Source organism: Equus quagga, chromosome 14, assembly GCF_021613505.1.
Source record: "Equus quagga isolate Etosha38 chromosome 14, UCLA_HA_Equagga_1.0, whole genome shotgun sequence".
NCBI lineage: Eukaryota > Metazoa > Chordata > Mammalia > Perissodactyla > Equidae > Equus > Equus quagga.
In genome coordinates, this window is record NC_060280.1 from 28,442,386 (window position 1) to 28,466,911 (window position 24,526).

Sequence of the window (24,526 nt, forward strand, 5' to 3'; positions counted from 1 at the left end):
GTTATACAATTGCTAAGTTTCCCGTACCTATGTAAAGGAGTACAATATTAACTTAAGTATATACTGATTAGTCAAAGATGCACATTGAAATCCTTAGAGCAACCACTGAAAATACAATGCAAAGCAGTTAAGCTAAAAAAGCAATAGAAGAATTTAAAAACAGATGTGGCAAATAGAAAACAAGTACCAAAATGGCAGGCCTAAATCCAAACATTAATAATTACATTAAATGTAAGTGAACAAAAAGCACAAATTAAGAGACAGAGATTGTTGGAATGAATACGCAAGCAAGACCCAACTATACGCTGTGTACAAAAGACACACTTTAAAATATACAAATAGGTTGAAAAATAGAAGGACAGAAAAAGATATACAATGTAAAGAGTAAGCACCAGAAAGCTGGAATGGCTATTTTAATATCAGACAAAACAGACTTCCAGACAAAAATTATCAGAAATAAAGAGGGGAATGTCATAAAGATAAAGGGTTGATACATCAGGAAGATGACAGCAGTGCTATGAGAGAGATTGATAGCTGTAAATGCATACATTAAAAAAGAAGAAAGATCTCAAGTCAGTAAGCTAACTGTACACCTTAAGGAATTAGATAAAGAGCAAAGTAAACCCAAAGCTGGTAGAAGGAAGGAAATCAGAAAGATTAGAGTAGAGATAAATGGAATAGAGAACAGACAACAAAGTAGAGAAATTCAATGAAACCAAAAGTTGGTTCTTTGAAAAGATCAACAAAATTGACAAACCTTTAGCAAAACAAACAAACAAACAAAAAACAACTAAGAAAAAAGAGAAGACTCAAATTACTAAAATCAGAAAGGAAAGTGGGGACATTACTACTGATTATACAGAAATGAAAAGGATTATAAGAGAATACTATGAACAATTGTATGCCAACATATAGGATGACCAAGAGGAAATGGACAGATTCCACATGACCTACCAAAATTGATTCATAAAGAAATAGAAAATCTGAATACAGTCATGCAGTGCATAATGACATCTTGGTCGATGATGGATCACATATATAACAGTGGTCCTATAAGATTAATGCCATATAGCCTAGGTGTGTAGTAGGCTATAATCTAGGTTTGTGTGAGTATACTCTATGATGTTTGTAAGATGAAATCACCTAATGATGCATTTCCAGACATATCCCCATTGTTAAGTGACACATGACTGTAGATCTATGAATAGTAAGGAGATTGAATCAGTAATCAAAAACCTCCCAATAAAGAAAAGCTCAGGACTAGATGGTTCAGTGGTGAATTCTACCAAACAGATAAAGAAGAATTAACACCAATCCTTCTCCAACTCTTCCCAATAAAATGAAGAGGGAACATTTCCTAACTCATTCCATGAGAGTAGGGTTGCACTGATATCAAAGTCAGACAAAGACAATAAAACAAAACTACAGACCCATATTCCTTATGAATATTGATGTAAAAATCCTCAAAAAATTACTAGCAAACCGAATTCAGCAGCATATTAAAAGGAATATACACAATGACCAAGTGGGATTTATTCCTGGAATGCAAAGATGGTTGAACATATGAAAATTAATCAATGTAATACACTACATTAACAGAATAAAGGGAAAAAACTACATGATTATTTTCATTGATGCACAAAGAGCATCTGACAAAATTCAACACCCTTTCATGATAAAAACACTCAATAAACTAGGAATAGAACTTCTTCAACATGATAAATACTATATATAAAAACTCACAGCAAATATCGTACTCAATGGTAAAAGACTGAAAGGCTTTTCCCTAAGATCAGAAACAAGACAGGATGCTCACTTTTATCACTTCTATTCAACATAATACTGGAAGTTGTAGCCAGAGCAATTAGGCAAGAAAAAGAAAGAAAAGGCATCCAAATTGGAAAGGAAGAAGTAAAATTATCTCTGTTCACAGACGACATGATCTTATATGTAGAAAACCCTAAATATTCCACAAAAAATTGTTAGAGCTAATAAACGAATGTAGCAAAGCTGCAGGATACAAAATCAACACAAAAGTCTATTGCATTTTATATGCTAGCACTGAATAACCTGAAAAGGAAGTTAAGAAAAAAATTCCATTTACAATAGCCTCAAAAAGAATAAAATACTTAGGAACAAACCTAACCAAGGAGGTGAAAGACTTGCAAGCTGAAAACTAAAATACTGCTGAAAGAAATTAAAGAAATAAATACAAAGTGCTATTGTCTGAATGCATGTGTACCCCTAAATTCATACACTGAAATCCTAACTCCACAAAGTTAATGGTATTAGTAGGTGGGGCTTTGGGAGTGCTTAAATCTTTTTTTTTGAGGAAGATTAGCCCTGAGCTAACATCTGCTGCCAATCCTCCTCTTTGTTGCTGAGGAAGATTGGCCCTGAGCTAACATCCGTGCCCATCTTCCTCTATTTTATATGTGGGACGCCTGCCACAGCATGGCTTGCCAAGTGGTGCCATGTCCACACCTGGGATCCAAACCAGAGAACCCCGGGCTGCCAAAGCAGAAAGTGCTCACTTAACCGCTGCACCACCAGGCTGGCCCCAGGAGTGCTTAAATCTTGAGGGTGGAGCCCTCACGAATAGGATTAATGCCTTTATGAAAGAGGCTCCAGAGAGATCCCTAGCCCCTTCTGCGTTATGAGAATACACAAGAAGTCTGTGACGAAAGAGGGCCCTCACCTGACTATGCTGGCACCCTGATCTTCTTGTACTTCCGGCCTCCAGAACTGTGAGCAATAAATTTCTGCTGTTTATAAACTATCGAATCTGTGGTATTTTCTTATAGCAGCCTGAATGGACTAAGACAGAAAAATTGGTACTGACAAGTGGGATTGCTGCTAAAGAAATACCTCAAAGTGTGGAAGCAGCTTTGGAACTGGGTAATAGGCAGAGGTTGGAAGAGTTTGGAGGTGCACGCTAGAAAAAGCCTACACTGCCGTGAATGGACTGTTAAGGGCAAGTCTCATGAGGGCTCAGAAGGAGAAGAGGAAAGCTGTGGAGAAAGCCTCAATCTTCTTAGAGAATAGTTAACTGACTAGCATATTGGTAGAAATATGGACAGGAAAGGCCATGCTGATGAGGTCTTAGATGGAAATAAGGAACATGTTATCGGAAAGTGGAGAAAAGGTGATCCTTATTAAGAAGTGGCGAAGAGTTTGGCAGAATTGTGTTCATGTCCTAGTTTTCTTGTGGAAGGTAGGACTTGTGAGTGATGTTAAAAAACAAAATTCACAAAAATCAGTTGCATTTCTGATTATCAGTTACATTAATAACGAAATAGCAGAAAGAGAAGTCAACAATACAATCCATCTACAATTGCAACAAAAGGAATAAAATATCTAGGAATAAATTTAACCAAGGAGGTGAAAGACCTATACACTGAAAACTGTAAGACATTATTGAAAGAAATCGAAGAAGACATAAAGAAATGGAAAGATATTCCATGCTCATGGATTGGAAGAATAAACATAGTTAAAATGTCCATATTACCTAAAGCAATGTACAGATTCAATGCAATACCAATCAGAATCCCAATGACATTCTTCACGGAAATAGAACAAAGAATCCTAAAATTTATATGGAACAACAAAAGACCTCAAAGAGCCAAAGCAATCCTAACAACAACAACAACAAAAAAACACAAAACAAAACTGGAGGCATCACAATCCCCGACTTCAAAATACACTATAAAGCTATAGTAATCAAAACAGCATGGTACTGCCACAAAAAAAGACACATAGATCAATGGAACCGAATTGAAAGCCCAGAAATAAAACCACAGATCTATGGACAACTAATCTTTGACAAAGGAGCCAAGAACATACAATGGAGAAAGGAAAGTCTCTTCAATAAATAGTGCTGGGAAAACTGGACAGCCATGTGCAAAAGAATGAAAGTAGACCATTATCTTAGACCAAACACAAAAATGAACTCAAAATGGATTAAAGACTTGAATGTAAGATGTGAAACCATAAAACTCCTAGAAGAAAATATAGGCAGTTCACTCTTTGACATCAGTCTTAACAAAACCTTTTTGAATACCATGTCTACTCAGGCAAGGGAAACAAAAGAAAAAATAAACAAATGGTACTACATCAGACTAAAAAGTTTCTGCAAGTCAAAAAAAACCATGAACAAAATGAAAAGACAACCCACCAACTGGGAGAAAATATTTGCAAATTAAATGTCCGACAAGAGGTTAATTTCCAAAATATATAAAGAACTCATACAACTCAACAACAAAAAAGCAAACAACCCAATCAAAAAATGGGGAGAGGGGGGGCTGGCCCCGTGGCCGAGTGGTTAAGTTCGCGCGCTCCGCTGCAGGCGGCCCAGTGTTTTGTTGGTTCGAATCCTGGGCGCGGACATGGCACTGCTCATGAAACCACGCTGAGGCAGCGTCCCATATGCCACAACTAGAAGGAGCGACAACGAAGAATATACAACTATGTACTGGGGGGCTTTGGGGAGAAAAAGGAAAAAATAAAATCTTTAAAGAAAAAAAAAATGGGCAGAGGATATGAACCGACATTTTTCCAAAGAAGATATACAGATGGCCAACAGGCACATGCAAAGATGTTCTACATCACTAATTATTAGGGAAATGAAAATCAAAATTACAATATCACCTTACACACTTCAGAGGTTATAATTAATAAGACAAGAAATAATAAATGTTGGAGAGGATGTGGAGAAAAGGAAACCCTCATACACTGCTGGTGGGAATGCAAACTGGTGCAGCCACTATGGAAAACAGTATGGAGATTTCTCAATAAATTAAAAATAGAAATACCATATGACCCAGCTACCCCGCTACTGGGTATTTATGCAAAGAACATGAAATCAACAATTCAAAGAGATTTATGCATCACTATGTTCCTCACAGCATTATTCACAATAGCCAAGTGGAAGCAACCCAAGTGCCCATCAATGGATGAATGGATAAAGAAGACCTGGTATATGTATATGTATATGTGTATACACACACACACACACACACACACACACACAAAATGGAATACTACTCAGCCATAAAAAGGACGAAATTGTGCCACTTGTGACAACATGGATGGAACTTGAGGGCATTATGCTAAGAGAAATAACTCAGGAAATTTCAGATTGACTGTTTAAAGGTCATATTCCTGGGAGGGGCTGAAACTGTAACTAAGTTTTGGTTTGCTGTCATGGGGGCCATTTTGGGGCCTGTTATTTCCTTTCTTAACAGTGATGAAACTATTTGGCTGAAGACATTTTTAAGCAAAATGCTGGAAGAGCAGCTTGGCTGCTCTTAAATGCTTACAGAAAGTCTGAGAAGAGAAAAATGATTTAAAGGTGGAATTCTTAAAAGGGATGCAGAAATGTAAAATTTGGAAAATTCTCAGCCTACCTATACTGAAAGAAATAAGAAAGCTTGTTCAGGAGTGAACACAAGGGGAATGACCAAACTTGATAAGAAGACTGGTGTGGATCAACCATTTCAACAGAAGCTTGGAGCAATTCATCAAGACACTGGGGAGACTGACTGGCCATCTAAACAGAAACCAGGACCTACTGTCCAAGGCAATAGAAGAATGATCCGAAGGCATTTCAGAGAACTTCATGGCTGGCCATCCCATTACAGTCCCAGACTGCAAGGGCCTGAGGGGCAGAACTATTTCAAAGAAGGGGCCTCTGCTTCCTAGCACCCCCTCACATCACAGGCTCTGCTCCCCAAATTCTGGCACCCAGCACCTCAACTGCCCCAGGTATAGTGCCGGCTGTAGTGGCGACCCGTCCAGAGGGCACGGGCAGTAAACCTTGGCAGTGTCCACAGTGCCAGGCGTGGCTATCTCCACTTAAGATTCCAAAGGATGGTCCCTCCTGGAGCCCCTGGTGTGTAACCAGACTGAGGGCCGCTTAGGGGGCCAAGCCACCACAGAGAGCTCCCACTAGGGCAGTGCCTGGTGGAGCCGTGAGAGTGAGGCTACTCTCAAAACCCCAAGCCAAGTAGAGCCACTGATGTGAGATTGCACCTGCAGAGAGCCACAGGCAAGGGACTCCAACCCATGAGATTAGGGGTGGAGCCACCCATTAGTCCAGAAGAAACCCTGGCCCAGTGTGCCTTAAGGTTTTGGACTTGCGTAGGACTTGTTACCCCTTCTTTCTTCCCTATAGCTCCCTTTTGGAATGGGAATGTTTACCCTATGACTGTCCCACCATGGTATTTTGGAAACACATAATTTGATTTCAGAGGTTCACACCTGGAGAGCAACTGACTTAGGATGAATTGTACCTTGAGTCTCACCCATATCTGATTTAGATGAGACTTTGGACTTAGACTTTTGAGTTGACGCTGGAACAGGTTAAGACTTTTGGGGCTGTTAGATGGAATGAATATATTTTGCATGTGAGAAGGACATGAATTTTGGGTGGCCAGGGGCAGAATTCTATGGTCTGAATGTTTGTGTCCTCCCAAAATTCATATATTGACATCCTTGCAAAGGTGATGGTATTAGTAGGTGAGGCTTTGAGAGGTACTTAAATCATGAGGGTGGAGCCCTCATGAATAGGATGTGCCTTTATAAAAGGGGCTCCAGAAAGATCTCTCACCCCTTCTACAATTTGAGAACACAGCAAGAAGGTGCTGGAAATGAATCAGAAAGAGGGCCCTCACCAGACGGTGACCACGCTGGTGCCTTGATCTTTGACTTCCCAGCCTCCAGAACTGTGAGCAATAAATTTCTGTTTTTTATAAGTTACTCAGTCTGTAGTATTTTCTTATACCAGCTTGAATAGACTAAGACAGAAAGACATCCTGTGTTCATGGACTGGAAGACTTAAGATGACAATACTACTCAAAGCAATCAGAACAAAGCTGCAGGACTCACACAGACTCCAAAACTTACTACAAAGCTACAGTAATCAAAACAGTGCAATACTGGTATAAGGACAGACATACAGACCAATGGAATAGAACAGACAATCTAGAAGTAAACCCTAACATATACAGTCAATTGATTTTCAACAAGGATGCCAAAACCATCTAATGGGGAAGGGACAGTCTTATCAACAAATGTTGCTGGGAAAACAACATCCACATGCAAAAGAATGAAGCTATACCCTTACCTTACACCAGATACAAAATAAATTCAAAATGGATCAAAGACCTAAACCTAAGAGCTAAAACTATAAAACTCTTAGAATAAAACACAGGAGAAAATCTTCATGACATTGAATTTGGCATTGATTTCTTGTATATTACACCAAAAGCACACGCAAATAACCATAAAGATAATTGGACTTGATTAAAATTTAAAACTTTTGTGCATCAAAGGACACACAGGAGTGAAATGACAACCTACAGAATGGGAGAAAATACTTATAAATCCATACATATTTTAAAGGATTAATATCTAGAATATATAAAGTACTCCTATAACTCAACAACAACAACAAAATAACCCAATTTAAAAATGGGCAAAGGACTTGGCCAGTAAGCAAGATGTTCAACATCATTAGTTATTAGGAAAATGCAAATCAAAACTACAATGAGAGGCCAGCCCCATGGCATAGTGGTTAAGTTTGGCATCCTCTGTTTTGGCAGCCCAGGTTCGCAGGTTTGGATCCCGGGCATGGACATACATCACTTGTCAGCCATGTTGTGGCAGTGACCCACACATAAAGTGGAGGAAGATTGGTACAGATGTTAGCTTAGGGCTAATCTTCCTCAGCAAACAAAAAAACACACAATGAGACAGATATCACTACATATCCATTAGGATGGCTATTATCAAAAAATCAAAACATAAAAAGTGTTGATGAGAATGTGGAGAAACTGAAACCCTGACATTGCTGTTGGGAATGTTAAATGGTACAGCTTCTGTGGAAAGCAGTTTGGCATTTCCTCAGAAAGTTAAAGTTAAACATAGAATTATCATATGATCCAGCAATTCCACTCCTAGGTATATATTAATAAAAAGAATTGAAAACAGGGACTCAAACAGATACTTGTACACCAATGTTCATAGCATTATTTAAAACAGCCAACAGGTGAAAACAACCCAAGTGTCCATCAACAGATGAATGAGTAAACAAAATGTGGTATATACATACAATGGAATATTATTCAGCCATTTTTATGAATCCATTATGGATTTTATGGAATCCATTATGAATCCATCCATATGAAGCCATTTTAGGAATCAAATTCTAATACATACTACAATATGAAAGAACACTGAAAACATTATGCTAAATGAAAGCAGCAAGAGACAAAAGGAAAAATATTGTATGATTCCACTTTATACATGGTACCTAGAATAGGCAAATTTATAGAGATAGAAAGCAGAATAGAGGTTACCAGGGGAAGGAGAGAACTGAAAACTTGTTTAGAATAGTTTGCACTTCTTAGAATTTTATATAAATGAAAACATAAAATATGTACTTTAGGGGCTGGCCCCGTGGCTGAGCAGTTAAGTTCGTGGGCTCTGCTTCAGCAGCCCCAGGGTTTCGCCAGTTAGGATCCTGGGCATGGACATGGCACTGCTCATCAGGCCATGCTGAGGTGGCGTCCCGCATAGCACAACCAGAGGCACTCATAACTAGAATATACAAGTATGTACTGGGGGCCGGGGTGGGGGGGATGCTTTGGGGAGAAGAAGGAAAAAAAAAAAGATTAGCAACAGGTGTTCTCTCAGGTGCCAATCTTTTAAAAAAAATGTACTTTATTCTTTTTGGTCCAAATTTTTTCACTAAGGATAATTACTCTGAGATTCATCTGTGGTGTTGTATCAACAGTTCATTCTGCTTTATTTCATATTATTGCAAAGTATGCATGTATCATAATTCGTTTATATATTCACCTCTTGATGGATATTTGGGGTTTCCAGTTCTTGGCTAACACAAGTAAAGCTGCTATGAATGTTTGTGTGCAAGTTTTTGTATATACACATGCTTTCATTTCTTGTGGGTAAATACCTACCTGTGGAATGGCTAGGTTATAAGATAAGTGTATGTTTAACTTTTTTTGTTTTCTGGTGAGGAAGGTTTGTCCTGAGCTAACATCCGTTGCCAGTCTTCCATTTTTTTGACTTGAGGAAGATTAGCCCTGAGCTAATATCTGTGCCAATCTTCCTCTATCTTCTACGTGGGATGCCTCCACAGCATGGCTGACCACTGCAGTAGGTTGGGACCTGGGATCCAAACCTGCGAACCTGGGCTGCCCAAGTGGAGCGCACAGAGCTTCAACCACTCGGCCACGGGACCAGCCCCTATGTTTAGCTTTTTAAGAAACTACCAAACTTTTTCCAAAATCTCATACTAGCTATGTATGAGAGTTCCAGTTGCTCCTCATCTTCACCTATGCTTGGTATGGTCAGTCTTTAAAACTTTAGCCTTTCTAAAGGTACAGTGGTATCTCATTGTGGTTTTAATTTGCATTTCCCTAATGGTTAATGATGTCAAGCATTTTTCATGTCTTTTTTGCCATTTGTCTGTCTTCTTTCGCCAAGTGTCTGGTCAAATGTTTTGCCTGATTTGAGGGGGATTGTTTGTTTTCCTATCAAGTTATAAGAATTCTTCATATACTCTGAATATTGGTCCTTTATCAAGCATGTGATTTGCAAATATCTTCTCAGTCCGTGGCTTTTCATTCAGTTCCCTGCGGGGTCTTTTACTGAGGACCTCAGTTCCTCCTTGACTGCTGGCTGGGAGCTGCCCTCAGCTCCTTACTATGTGGGCCTCTCCATAGACAGCTCACAACATGGAAGATTGCTGCAGAGGCAAGTGAGAAGAATCAGAGAAACTGTGTGAACAAGACAAAAGCTACAGTCTTTCATAATCTTCTAAGGGACATCTTGTCATGTTTGCTGTATTCTATTCCTTAGAAGCAAGTCACCAGGTCTAGCCTATACTCAAGGGGAATGAATCATACAAAGGCATGAATACCAAGAGGCAAGGACCAGGAGCTATCTCAGAAGCTGCATCCAGAAGATATGCAGATGCCAATCATAAAATACTATCTTCAAAATTCTGTTTTCAGTACTTTAATTCTTCCTGGTTTTTTTTTCTTTTAAAGATTTTATTTTTCCTTTTTCTCCCCCAAAGACCCTGCTAAAGCTGTATATTTTTAGTTGTGGGTAGTTCGGGCTGTGGCATGCGGAACACTACCTCAGCATGGCCCAAGAAGTGGTGCCATGTCTGCGCCCAGGATCCGAACTGGCGAAACCCCGGGCCGCTGCAGCGGAGGCACGCGAACCTAACCACTCAGCCACGGGGCCAGCCCAAATTCTTCCTGTTTTTTATCTTTCTGGAAGTACTACTAGATGTTGTTGTGTATACTATTATCCTCCTAATCTTTACTTTTCTAATTAGTTACTTTTTTTTTTTTGAGGAAGATTAGCCCTGAACTAACATCTGCTGCCAATCCTCCTCTTTTTGCTGAGGAAGGCTGGCCCTGAGCTACTATCTGTGCCCAACTTCCTCTATTTTATATGTGGGACGCCTACCACAGCAAGGCTTGACAAGTGGTGCCATATCTGCACCCAGGATCCAAACCGGCGAAGCCTGGGCCTCCGAAGCATAACAGGCACACTTAACCACCTCGCCACCGGGCCGCCCCCCTCTATTTATTTGCCTTCTATTGAACGAGTTCCTCAATTTAGTGTTCTCACTATTTCAATCAATGGAATCCAGTCTACCATTTATCTCATCTGTGTTATTTCAACTATTATATTTTTCCAGTTATAGTTATATTTGGTTATTTTATGACCCTTGTTTCATATTGCTAATATCTTATACCTTTAATATTTATCACACCATCTTTAAATTACTGGTGTCTTTTCAAGTATTTCTGCTTCAGATGGTATTCACTTTTTCTTTTGAGGCAGTTTTCAGGCATCCAACTACTCTTGCTTGTGAATCTAAATTCTCCTGCAGGGATGGATGGGCTACAAGTCTGGGAAGGTATACTGGGCAAGGGTCAAAAACCAGAATGTTAAGTGTTGAAGGAGGGGAAGGGACAAAGCTTGGGTCAAAGAGTTCCAGGAACCACAAGACCACAAGTAATTGCTCCCATTCAGTATCGTACCACTAAACCACACTTTATTTCAGGGTCTTACCTTTAACCCAGTTAGGAAGCAGCAGCTCTTGTAGGAGGCAGTCTCCCCAGATTGTAGTCCTAACTGTACTGTGCTAACTCAGATGTTTTGAAAGGGAAAGGGTAGAGAGTGAGTGAAAGGCCCAAGGTAGGCAGGTCATCCCCCCTATTTTCATCAACTCCTCACTCATCAGAGACTTTACACTGCCCTGATATTACCCCTGTGGACACTGTATCAGTAGTCTGGCCCGTAGCCTCCATTTCTATAGTAAGGGGGACAGCTATGATTTGTCTCAAGGCAGGGATCAGCCCTTTTTTCTGTGAAGGACCAGACAGTAAATATTTTTGGGCCATAAAGTCTGTCCCAACTACTCAATTCTGCGTTTGCAGTGAGAAAGTATGGCTGAGTTCCAATTACTTAAAGTAATTAGATTTAAATTTAAAATTTAAATTGGATTTTAATTTAAAAGTACTTAATTTGAGTTCCAAAACTTAATTTAAAAAACAGATACCAGGCTGGATTTGGTGGGACGGCAGTAGTTTTGCCACTCCCATCCCAAGGCAAAGGTGGGGTAAGGAGCAAGGAGGCAAAAGCAGAAAAACTACTTTTCTTAATACATCCTATTATTGCCTCCACCAGTGGCCCTGTCTTTCAAAGTTACAGCCACTTTGCCTCACTCTTAACAGTTGAACGAGTCTTTTGACTACCCTAGGGGTTTCTCATTTTTGTTGTTTTGTTATTTTTCTGGATTCCATGTTCCCTTTATAGTTCTAGGAAAGAAATAGGAAGCACATGCTACTTTACCACCTTGGCAGGAATGGGAAACCAAGTCAATAATTGTTTTCTTTTGCGTTTTATTTATATATTTTTTGGCAGCAAAATTGTGTTTATTTAAAAAAAAAATCTGGACTATGAACACACTTCACTGCTTCACAGTTGAAGAACCCAAGCCAAATAAAAAGACCAATATTAAAAGCAGCATAACTGGTTACTGTCTTAAAGATACATAAAAAGAATCAAATGCTACAGTATAGGAAGACAATCACCCCCATGTCAGAAATCACAACTTCTTCCAAATAAAGAAAATGACCCATCTGCCATATTGAATTGATATTTATTTCAGGGCATGCCATGTCAAAATAAAACAAAAGAGTCAACCCTTGCCTTTAATAATAATATTGTATTATAAAAGCACTTTACAACTCCACCCCATCTTTGAGTATAAGTTACTGGTATGTGGGCTAATGATTATCTGAAAACATTTCTCTATTCAGACCCATAATCCAAGTGCTCTCTGAATATTACAAGGTGACAATAAGTAGGAAGTGGAGGAGGAAGAGGAAAGAGGGGAATAAGGTTTCCTAGTTAAGGGTTTTGTTACAATGAGGGGATGAGGAAGTATGAAGATATTTTTGTTGTCTTTTCAACTTTATACTGTGTTAAGTAATGCTTACAACATAAATTCAGCAGGCTTTTCCTGAGCTGTAACTCAGAAATTTCCTTCCTGCAAACAATGTATTTACAAATGTGTTTATTAACTTACACAGCAATCTCACAATAACTAGTAAAGATTAAAATGGTGCACTTCTAGTATATTTGTTTGCAGTGTTTTAAGGGAAATACATATTGCCAAGGTGATGAAGCTCAAAATAGATGGAACAAAACATCTAAAAATTGAAAGTAGTTAAAATAAAAAGGCAAAGAAATAAATATCACCAAAGAAAAAAGATTAATCGTAGCTTAAATATAAAACTAAATCACTAGTTAATTAACCAAACTATACAGATCTAATAAAAAGCAAAACCAGCCTGAAAGACCCAACATTAAAAAAATGCTAAAAAAAATAAGGCTTAAATCTGTATAATATTGAGTTTTATTTCCATTCTCTCCTTTCCCTCTTCTATGTCTGCTTTTTCAGATCTGCCTCTAGGGGCTTAGAAGAAAACTGTTTCCGTTTTCAATTTGACCTCAAATGTCCTGAGCAAAGAAAGTATTTGCTATTCTGTTGAGGATTCTTTTGCTGGTAAGCTTTAGATATTATTGTTTCTACTGGTTATAGCAATTTTGATCAAGGTGCCAAATTTAAATTCTTCCACTGGTTCTTCTTAAAGGAATTTGATTTCTATAGTGCCTTGCCTGCATAGCATTTTTCAAAAAGAGAAAGAAAAGCCCAAGAGAAATCTATTGCTTAAAAAAGTTTTTTTTTTTTTAAACAAACAGAATAACTATCTTGACAATTTTAAAATCTTGGGAGAAATACTTCATTAGAAGAATTAAATAGTAAAAACCTGTTCTGAAGCACTTTTACTTTTCTCTCCCAGAGTCTAATAAAGCATATGTGAAAGGGTCGTTTGTTTTGGTCAGAAATTCATTTTATGTTTATCTACTTGTAAGTACTCAGCATGTTCATTAGGACTCATTGTGAAGATGCACCAGAACCCTTTTCTTAGTCAAGCACTGCCTACCACGATAGTTGAGTTTTGACCTCAAATAAGGTCTAAGTAATTAGTATTAGTGCTCAAGAATAATTTTGGACATCTTGGCCCAAGGCCTAGAGCAAGTGGTATCCCTAAAATTGAAAGATAATTCCAACGGACTTGGTCTAACTGTTCCTTTGCCACCTCTTGTTTGTTTAGAAGGAGGGAGGGTAAGGAATAGAGAATGGGGTAACAGAGAGGTGTAGAACAGCAGGAAGAGGTCAAGTAGGTAGGCCAGTGCTGCTGTGAACAACTAACTGCTCCTTAACCAAGCCACATACTGCTGAGATTTCCATCATTTTGAAGTACATTATCATAACATTACAAAGGAAAAAAAATGTTAAGAAAATGTATCTAATTTTTAAAGTTATCACTGGAATATGCTGGAATTGTTTGGCTTTTGGTAAAATATAAATAATGAAGACACTGACTTTTTTGTGCTTGTGAAGCTAATAGATCATCTCCACGAGACAGGCAGCAATGATGAATTGCAATATGTTATTACTGAAGGGAAAAGGTTCAAGCCAATATTCACACTGCAGTCAATGAAAGAGTAAGGGGGCCAAAGCAGTGAGTTTCTGGAGAAAAGCTGAAGATGCCATGGGGATTAGCAGGAACAGCCTCCTTCGCTGACTGGTTGCTCCTGAGGCTTTTCCAGTTTTATGTCAATCACTGAAACAAAAGTTAAGGAGCTATAAATGCGAAAGTACGATTCCAATTCTGCTGAACACTGACATCTCTGGCAAGCTCCTTCCATTCCTATTTGGCTTCCGAACCTACACAGCCACTATTTTCTATACAGCTATCTCACTATATGAGGTGCTCGAATGGAATAAACTTGCTTGTATTTACTATATGCAACTAGAGTCAGTGTAAGGTTAAGCCTTATTCATGGGAATCTACTCCAAGGAAATTATTCTATAGGAGCAAGAAACTATATAAAGGTGATATTCCTTATGGAATTATCTATAATAAAAATCTTAAAATGGCCTACAAGAGAGGTCCAACAACAGGAGGGGAATTCACTAAATGATGACTTCAACTCTGTAGAACATATTATGCTATTAAAAGTAATAAAAGCTTAGAAAACAAAATATTTATAAGTGGGAAGAACTGAATACAATGTGCTATGAATTCTATGGCTTAATAAAAATGTCTGCAGATGGAAAAATACTAGAAGGTAAATGTAAAAGGAACAATGAAAATATCAAAATTCAAAATCCCTTGAATTAATTAATATTAGATGTGTTTTATTATGTCCTGTTTCTGAAAGCAGAGATCATGATAAAGCTCTGGACTGAACTGTTTATTTCCTGCCTATGCCAAGTAGAAAGCTCAAATTTTAGAAAAAGCAGGGCAAGAAAGTATGAATATACTGTGAGGGAACAACCCAAAGCCAACAGGACTCAAAATTAAGAAGCAGAAACCTGGGATTCTAGGAGTTCCTGCTCATTAAAAACCAAGCATGCAAATAAACACAAGCCCTCTCAATGATTAATTGTAGTGAGCAGCAGGCTGCAATGTGTGCACTTGGATACCCAGATCTCATTTGCTATTGAAAACCTTGGAGCTTCTATGTTTCTAAGTCATCAATTCCTGGCTGTAAAAGGCAATGGTATAATATTTCTTAGCCAACCAAGGAGGGCTCTAAAGACTAGTGTTAACAGTAAAATTTTCAGATGAAACGAAAAGGATACTGTCTTCTCTGCTTCTGTCCTGTGTGCTTTCCATTCCAGGCAAAGCTGCAGCAACACGTCGGAAGAGCTGTGGAAAAGAGAGAATTGTGATAATTGGGAGGGAAAATGTACCAAATGATGTCAGGTAAGGGTGGATGACCACTGGATGGTGAGTTAAAGGATACGGCTTCTGGGTTATTCCTCACTTAAACCTTAGAATAATGAAAGCATATTAAAATGTCTATTTATTCTATAAATGAATATTATATGAAAAGCAGAACACCAAATACAAAAAGGTATAAAGACATGATCCTTGCTTTCCAACTGATGAGATTAGACATGAACAAACAGCTAAGAAATAAACAGCAAAAATGTCATTTGAGTCATAAAAACAAAGTACTATTGGAACTCAGAGTAAGGACAGATTGTTCATTTAGTAAAACTGTATTGTGGCTTTCCTATCTTTTATAAAAGGTTAGGTTCTAAAGTCAGTGTGTATATATAGTGAAAGTCAGTCTTATCTAAATTACCCTTGATAATTCCTTAGGAAAGCACTATGTTAGGGACTAACACACCACCTCTCAAGTCCAACACAGCTGGCTTTTCCTCCATCATTGGAAAGAGTGCCAGTGGAAGTGGTTGGCTGGTGTTTGAGATATGATGTTACGAAAAATAGCTTCAAAAGGAGAATCACACTCAAGCCTGGGGAGATGTTCACTTTGAGAGGCATGTGGGAACACAACTAACTGAAGGCAAAACAGATTCATATCTCTTTTTGTGCCCAAACCAAGGCATATGCTCACTGGGTACAATGGCATGTGAAAGTGCCTGATTATTTAAATAATTTCTCTTTTTGTTAGGCACGCGGTGTAAAATTCCTACATGTTAAATGCATATGTGATGTAACTCCCTTCTACTCACTAACTGCTTACTTGAGGCATTGTCTCAGTTTCCCCAGGGACAAAGAAATGAACAAGACGAAGTTTTTTATTTAAAGGAGCTCAGACTGGTAAAAGAGAGAGACTCAAATGATTCTGTTATAATGTGATGAGTGCTATAAACCAAGGAAGTACAAAATGATACGAGAATATAGATGTACAAAGGCCCTCTTCAGGTGGTAACTCTTTAGGCAGTAACATTTGAATAGAGACTAAAGGCAGTTTTAAAATTTCACTTAGCTAAAAAAGATACTGTGCAAAACACTCAGAGTTTAAGTGCTCCATAAATGTTGCTGCATTAAAATGAGAAGGAAAAGAAAGAACAAAAGGCTAGAGATGAAAGACTTGGAACTATATGTAATCTGTTTAGAGAAAGAAGTATAAAAAAGGAGAAAATTTTTATCTGTAGCCAATAGCCTGATGGGGCAGGATTAGGGAAGACTTAAAAAAAAGTATAATTGTCTTGGTTCTATAAAGTTTAGTAGTATTTTAGAGACATACCAAAGTTTAGGCTTTAGCCTCAATATTCAAACAAATGCAGCTATTAGACTTAAAATTGCAGAATGCTTACCTTAACATCATTTCTGGTACTCCAGAAATTGTGCATGATCAAAGACCATGTGGTTATGTAAATTACCATCAATTGAATCAATATAACATTAATTGTATAAGGTGGGTCCATTTGGATTAATATGATTACTCAGTTTCAAATATACATCAGCATTCTAGATAATAAATGCTGCAATGATAATTGACTGAAAGCTGTTAATTTTATGAACAAAAATAACTTAAAATTTACAAAAGCTAAATGAATAAAGAAATAGATTGACAGAGTGTATTAGATAACTTTAGGAAGAGTATTATACCCTTTTAAAGCTAGGAGGTGTTTATAAAAATTTAATTAATGCAAAGTTAGAAAAGAATTCTAATCTTTTTGAAGTTTTTGTATATTAGCATCAGATAAATTAAAAGCAGAATGTCAACTTGGCTCAAAATTTTATGCATCAGGAAAAAGTCAACACCCATTAAAAATCACCTTTCATCCAGGACCTTGAGGGTATTGTGTTAAGTGAAATAAGCCAGACAGAGAAAGACAATCTCTGTATGACTCCACTCATATGTGAAAATTAAACACATGGACAAAGAGAAGGGATTAGCGGTTACCAGGGGAAAGGGGGGTTGAGGGGTGGGCACAAAGGGTAAAGTGGTGCACCAACAATATGACTGACAAATAATAATGTACAACTGAAATTTTACAAGGTTGTAAACTATCATAATCTCAATAAAAAGTAAAAAAAAAAAAAAAAAGGAAAAAAAATCACCTTTCATCCAGACATAAAGAATATAGACTATGAAGGAAAACATATTTTATAGAAAATAAGAAAGTTTGACAAGAAGTGTTCTCCCACCAACATCAACTGAAAACAGCCATCTACTTAGTAATGCAAATAGGCAATACGTATAGTGACTACAGGAATAAGTTAGCAGCTGACAATGTGGCACTAGATCAAACTCTGTATCCCAGATATTCATTCTATAATCATGATAATTCAGTCTTGGCCTCAATGATTTTAACATTGGCCATCTAGCCATAATGTTTGGTCAGCACATTTCCAATTTCAGTAAAGATGAGGGCAATGAAAAAGAACTGGGAAAAATTTCAGAGGAAAGAACTGCTTGAACAAATATTCAGAGATAGAAAAGCACAAGGTATATTCTAGAATGGTGAGGTAGTCCCGACTGGCCAGAACACAGATTAGAGAAAAGGATTAGGATGAAGCTATACATATTGAAGGTCAGACTAAGAAAGACCTGGAAAGAATATGGACTTCATCCTGTGGGCAAAAGAAGGCACTAAAAAAAGCAGGGAGAACTCGGATTTGTATCAATGACTCCAGCGTCTTACTATGTTTACAGAGACATACAAATCACATATTGAAAGTGAAAGATACTAGGGTGGGATGGCAAAAAGCTAAAAACTAAAAGGTAAAGTGTGTTTACATTCTGGGTAGGCCACATAGGTGACAGGTCATCTTTCTGTTCCTCAGTTTTCTCATCTGTAAAATGGGCTTAAAATAATAGACCTGACTGACTAGACTATTGTGAAAATTAAGAGACATCACTATGTAAACACCTGAGGACTGATCTGTTATATTACAAGTCTTTAATAAACAGTAGCTCTATTTCTACCAGAGACTAGTCACAATAACTCATGGTCCTGTGGGCTACGGGAACAGAAAGTTTTTTCAAATGTTATGAAATTCTGCAGCGAATTCTAGGACTACAGCAAAATACCAATAGGTGCAAAGTTTAAGAAACTACGTAAAACTGGTGAGAAAGGTGTGGGGGCTGGGAGAGACCTTCTGAAAATATTAGAGCAGAAGTAAAATGTTCTTACTTAGGAATCTCTAGAAATCTTCCCCAAGATCTCATAACTTTCTTCTGACATGATATGTTTACTAAACTGCTTACCCGTTCAAGATGCATAATCTTTTCAGCTCCTAAGGATATCAAAGTTCACCATAAGCTAGCTTAGAAACTGAAAATTTGTTTCGTGGGGGAGGCAATGGGAAGTTTGTTTACTTTCTGTGAAAATGGGAAAAAATGCAGTTTACAAGTTTTGAGGGTTTTCAAAAATTAAAATAGGTTCTAATTACTAAAAAGTACATAACTAATGAGATCTTTCAGGGAAGGTATTGTTAATATTCACCACTATCTACCTATTCTCATAATATAACACAGTATTTAATGCATTTATAGAGAAAGTACAGAATTTGAGCCACGAAACTCTAGTACTAACTACCTCATTATTACAGGTTTGTGACCTCAAGGATATTAATTTTTCTAATGCTAAGATTCTTTCTAATAAAAAGGGGAATATAGCTGTGAAGTTCAAAGGACACAATGCTGCTGCTTCTCCTTGGAATGTCCCCCACTACTCCCAGCCCAATCTGTCTGACACTCATCCTTCAGGATCCACTCCCTGATAACTCCTTAGAAAACTTCCTTAACTCATTCCCAGATTCCTTCAATCCCAACATTCTGTTACTCTAATAAAATACTTCTATATACTCCAATAGCACCCTGTATTTCTTGTTTCAGAGCTTTTATTATACTGACTGTAATAGCCTATTTACCTCCCGGTCTTTCCCTCAAGACTTTAAACCTCTGGAGGGCAAGGCTCATATTTCATCTTTTTTTTTTTTTGCCAAGGAAGATTCACCCTGAGCTAACATTTGTGCCAATCTTCCTCTATTTTGTATGTGGGTCACAGCTACAGTGTGGCTACTGACGAGTGATGTAGGTCTGTGCCTGGGAACCAAACCTAGGCTGCAAAAGTGGAGCGCATGAAACTTAACCACCAGCCTACAGGGCCAGCCCCCTCATATTTCATCTTTGTTATCCCAGTACCTGACATGTAGTAGGTATTTTTTAAAATGCTAGCTGAAAGAATGACTAATGGGTATGAAAACACATTAGAAAGCATAGAGTGCAGTACAAATACTTGATTAGTGCCTTTATCCACTGGCTTTTCTGGGTTCACTTGCATCTCAATTCTCAGATAATTCCTTAGCCATGACTATCCATAATACTATCTAGCAGATGATTACAGATCTGAGAAAGCCTCTTCTTTTATCAAGCTAAAGAAAAACTAGCAATACATATACTCACTGAATCCTCCAAACACCAAAAAATGGGCATGAAATCAATATATTCGGTTCCTTGCAGAGAAAGGAAGTATAAAAGGGATTTTAAATTTATATGCAGAGAGTGACAGTGAAGGAAAACTCTGATAAACTTCAACTTGATAAAAAAACAAATGCCACTGAATAATATCTCCAATCAAATAAAAAAGGATTCAACTAACACAAGCAAAAATAACAGGAGGTAACGACAATTAAGAGAGACCAGAGGGGATATAGGGAACAAAATGGATGGGTGAACTGACCCGGGACTCTCTCCCCTCCACAGTACAACAAAGGACTTTAAAAAAAAACCCTGAATTTCAGCTAATGAACCTCATGCCAGGACTCAGAGACCTACAGTATCAAAAGACAGAAGACGGAGCCCCTGCTGCCCACCTCGGAGGAGCTGGAACAGGGTGAGAGAGAAATCGCTCCATCCCCTAGAAACCGGGATCACCAGGCGGGGGGGGGGGGGGGGGGGGGGGGGCTGCGCGACCAGGGGATCGTCTAAGACTCCCACCGCTGGTTCAGTGGAAACCCACTGACGGAGGAAAGCTTCCGTGTGCAGGGACCCCATAAACGCAGGGCCCTGGGAGACCAGAAAACAGAACTGATCCAATCCAGATCGGTGCGTGAGAGAAACCACCCCGCCCCCACCCCGGCAAAGCGCACTGGGCGCCACCATCTTGCCCAAAGGCGGAGAGCTCAGAACACGCGGCTCTTGACCCCCATCTACTGGCGACAGGCTGTAACTGCAACCGAATTCTACCACCATGCGAAAAAACTGCTCCTCTACCATCCAGCAATTTATAAAAGCCCCAGACCAGAAGGAAAACAATAAAGACATAGAATTAAGTCCTGAGGACTTGGAATTAGGTAAACTAAATGAAAATGAGGTCAGAGCAGCTATAATCAAAAAACTCAATGAGGTAGAGAGAAAGATAGAGAAACAAGCCGAGTTCTGGAGTTACTTCACAAAAGAGATTGAAATTATAAAAAATCAAACAGAATTACTAGAGATGAAAAACACAATGGACCAGATAAAACAGAATACGGATTCCCTGAATGCCGGGGTAGACTCCATAGAAGAGCAAATTAGCATAAACGAAGATAGACAGGCTGAATGGCTACAGACAGAGGAAGAAAGAGAACAAAGGATTAAAAGGAATGAGGAAAGTATTAGAGAGATAGCAGATTCAATGAGGAGAAAGAATTTAAGGATCATAGGAATTCCTGAGAACGGAGAAAAGGAAAATGGAGCAGAAAGTGTGCTTAACGAAATTATAGAAGAGAACTTCCCAAATCTAGGGATTGAGGGAGAAATGTGTGTAGAGGAAGCTTTCAGATCTCCTAGATTTGTCAATGTAAAAAGACCTCCTGCAAGGCATATAGTAGTTAAAATGGCAAAAATGGATGACAAGGAAAGAATACTCAGGGCTGCAAGACAAAAGAGAATTACCTACAAAGGAGCCCCTATCAGACTTTCAGAGGATTTCTCTGCAGAAACGTTACAAGCTAGGAGAGAATGGAGTGACATATTCAAAGCTTTAAAAGATAACAATCTTCAGCCAAGAATACTTGATCCAGCAAGAATATCCTTCAGATATGAGAAAGAAACTGAATCTTTTCCAGACAAACAAAACTTAAGGGAATTTGTAACCAAAAGTCCTCCACTACAAGAAATCCTCAAGAAGGCTCTCATACCTGAAAAAAGAAAAAAGGGAGAAAGGGGTCAAAAACCACAGAGTAGGGAGACAGATAAATAGAACCAGAATAGGATAGCAAATATTCAACTATAGCATTAGGATAAAGGTAAGGAAACTACCACAGCAAAGACGATCTTATCACTCTAACTACAAACTCATAACACAAGTTGGAACAAGAAGTGAAAATAATAATTTAGGAGGGGAAGAGCAAAGGGACTAAATTAGTCTAGGCCAAGTAAGTAAGAGACCACCAGAGAATAGACTATATTATACACGAGATTCTAAATACAAACTTCAGGGTAGACACTAAACAACAGAACAGAGACACAAAACATAAATAAGCAAAAATCTAAGAAACCCAGCATAAGAAATTGCAGTATCAAATGGGGAGAACAAAGCATACAGGAAGAGAAAAGCAGGAAAGCCATATAATGAGCAACAGATTGACAGCTTTAAGTCCACATGCATCAATAATCACTCTCAATGTAAACGTACTGAACTCTCCAATAAAAAGACACAGAGTGGCAAAATGGATTAAAGAACAAGATCCAACAATTTGTTGCCACCAGGAAACACACCTCAGGCCCAAGGACAAACACAGGCTCAGAGTGAAGGGCTGGAGGACAATACTTCAAGCTAATAGCAAGGAAAAAAAAGCAGGCGTTGCAATTCTTATATCAGACAAACTGGATTTCAAAATAAGACAGGTAAAGAGAGACACACAGGGACAATATATAATGATCAAAGGGACACTTCATCAAGAAGAAATAACGCTTATAAATATCTATGCACCCAACATAGGAGCACCAAGGTTAATAAAGCAACTATTAACAGACCTAAAGGAAGATGTTAAAAACAACACAATAATAGTAGGGGACCTCAACACCCCACTCACATCAATGGACAGATCATCCAGACAGAAAATCAACAAAGAAATAGTGGAGCTAAACGAAAAACTAAAACAATTGGACTTAATAGACACATATAGATCACTTCATCCTCTTCTGAAGTGCACGTGGAACATTCTCAAGGATAGACCATATGTTGGGAAACAAGGCAAGCCTCTACAAATTTAAAAAAATTGAAATAATAACAAGCATCTTCTCCGATCATAGTGCTATAAGGCTAGAAATTAATTACAAGAAAAAAGCTGAAAAAGGCACAAAGATGTGGAGATGAAACAATATACTACTGAACAAGCAATGGATCATTGAAGAAATTAAAGAACAAATAAAAAAATACTAATGAAAATGATAACATGCCATACCAACTCATATGGGATACAGCAAAAGCTGTATTAAGAGGAAAATTCATTGCAATACAGGCACATCTTAACAAACAAGAAAAATCCCGAATAAGCAATCTTAAACTACACCTAACTGAACTAGAGAAAGAACAACAAATAAAGCCCAAAGTCAGCAGAAGGAGAGAAATAATAAAAATCAGAGCAGAAATAAATACTATTGAAACAAGAAAGGCAGTAGAAAGGATCAATGAAACAAAGAGCTGGTTCTTTGAGAAGATAAATAAAATTGACAAACCCCTAGCCAGACTTGCAAAGAAAAAAAGGGAGAAATCTCAAATAAACAAAATCAGAAATGAAAGAGGAGAAATAACAGACTCTGCAGAAATACAACAGATTATAAGAGAATACTACGAAAAACTCTATGCTAACAGAATGGATAACCTAGAGGAAATGGATAAATTCTTAGACTCCTACAATCTCCCAAAGCTCACTCAAGAACAAGCAGACAATTTGAACAGACCAATCACAAGGAAAGAGATTGAAACAGCAATCAAAAACATCCCAAAGAATAAAACCCCAGGACCAGATGGCTTCCGTGGGGAATTCTACCAAACTTTCAGAGAGGATTTAATACCTATCCTTTTCAAGCTATTCAAAAAAATTAGGGAGGATGGAACACTTCCTAACACATTCTACGAAGCCAACATCATGCTGATACCAAAGCCAGACAAAGACAGCACGAAAAAAGAGAACTACAGGCCAACATCACTGATGAACATAGATGCAAAAATTCTAAACAAAATTTTGGCCACCAGAATTCAGCAGTACATCAAAAGGATAATACATCATGATCAGGTGGGATTCATACCAGGGACACAGGGATGGTTCAACATCCGCAAATCAATCAACGTGATATACCACATCAACAAACTGAGGAATAAAAACCACATCATCATCTCAACAGATGCAGAGAAAGCATTTGACAAGATCCAACAGCCATTTATGATAAAAACTCTGAACAAAATGGGCATAGAAGGAAACTACCTCAACATAATAAAGGCCACATATGACAAGCCCACAGCCAACATCATACTCAATGGGCAAAAACTGAGTGCCATCCCCCTGAAAACAGGAACGAGACAAGGATGCCCTCTATCACCACTCTTATTTAACATAGTACAGGAGGTCCTGGCCAGAGCAATCAGGCAAGAAAAAGGAATAAAAGGAAACCAAATAGGGAGGGAAGAAGTGAAACTCTCGCTGTTTGCAGACGACATGATCTTATATATAGAAAACCCCAAAGAATCCATTGGAAAACTCTTAGAAGTAATCAACAACTACAGCAAAGTTGCAGGGTGTAAAATCAATTTGCATAAGTTGGTAGCGTTTCTATATTCTATCAATGAACTAACAGAAAAAGAACTCAAGAACACAATACCATTCACAATCGCAACAAAAAGAATAAAATACCTCGGGGTAAATTTAACTAAGGTAGTGAAGGACCTATATAATGAAAATTACAAGGCCTTTCTGAGAGAACTGGATGACGACATAAGGAGATGGAAAAGACATTCCATGTACATGGATTAGAAGAATAAACATAGTTAAAATGTCCATTCTACCTAAAGTAATCTACAGATTCAACGCCATCCCAATCAGAATCCCAATGACGTTCTTTACAGAATTAGAACAAAGAATCCTAA

General features: G+C 38.1%; 1 protein-coding gene across 2 annotated transcripts in view; it reads right to left on the bottom strand.

Moving 5' to 3' along the window:
- Positions 1-12,192: 12,192 nt before the first annotated feature.
- The window catches only part of RAB6A (RAB6A, member RAS oncogene family), a 71,076-nt gene continuing 58,742 nt past the window's right edge, over positions 12,193-24,526 (bottom strand). For both annotated transcript variants that reach the window (XM_046685928.1, XM_046685927.1), the window contains exons 7-8: positions 15,269-15,335; positions 12,193-14,243 (exon numbers count right to left, since the gene is read on the bottom strand). In XM_046685928.1, the coding sequence (XP_046541884.1) occupies positions 14,179-14,243; positions 15,269-15,335 (132 nt within the window). In that variant the 3' untranslated portion in view covers positions 12,193-14,178. The remainder of the gene's footprint in view (positions 14,244-15,268; positions 15,336-24,526) is intronic.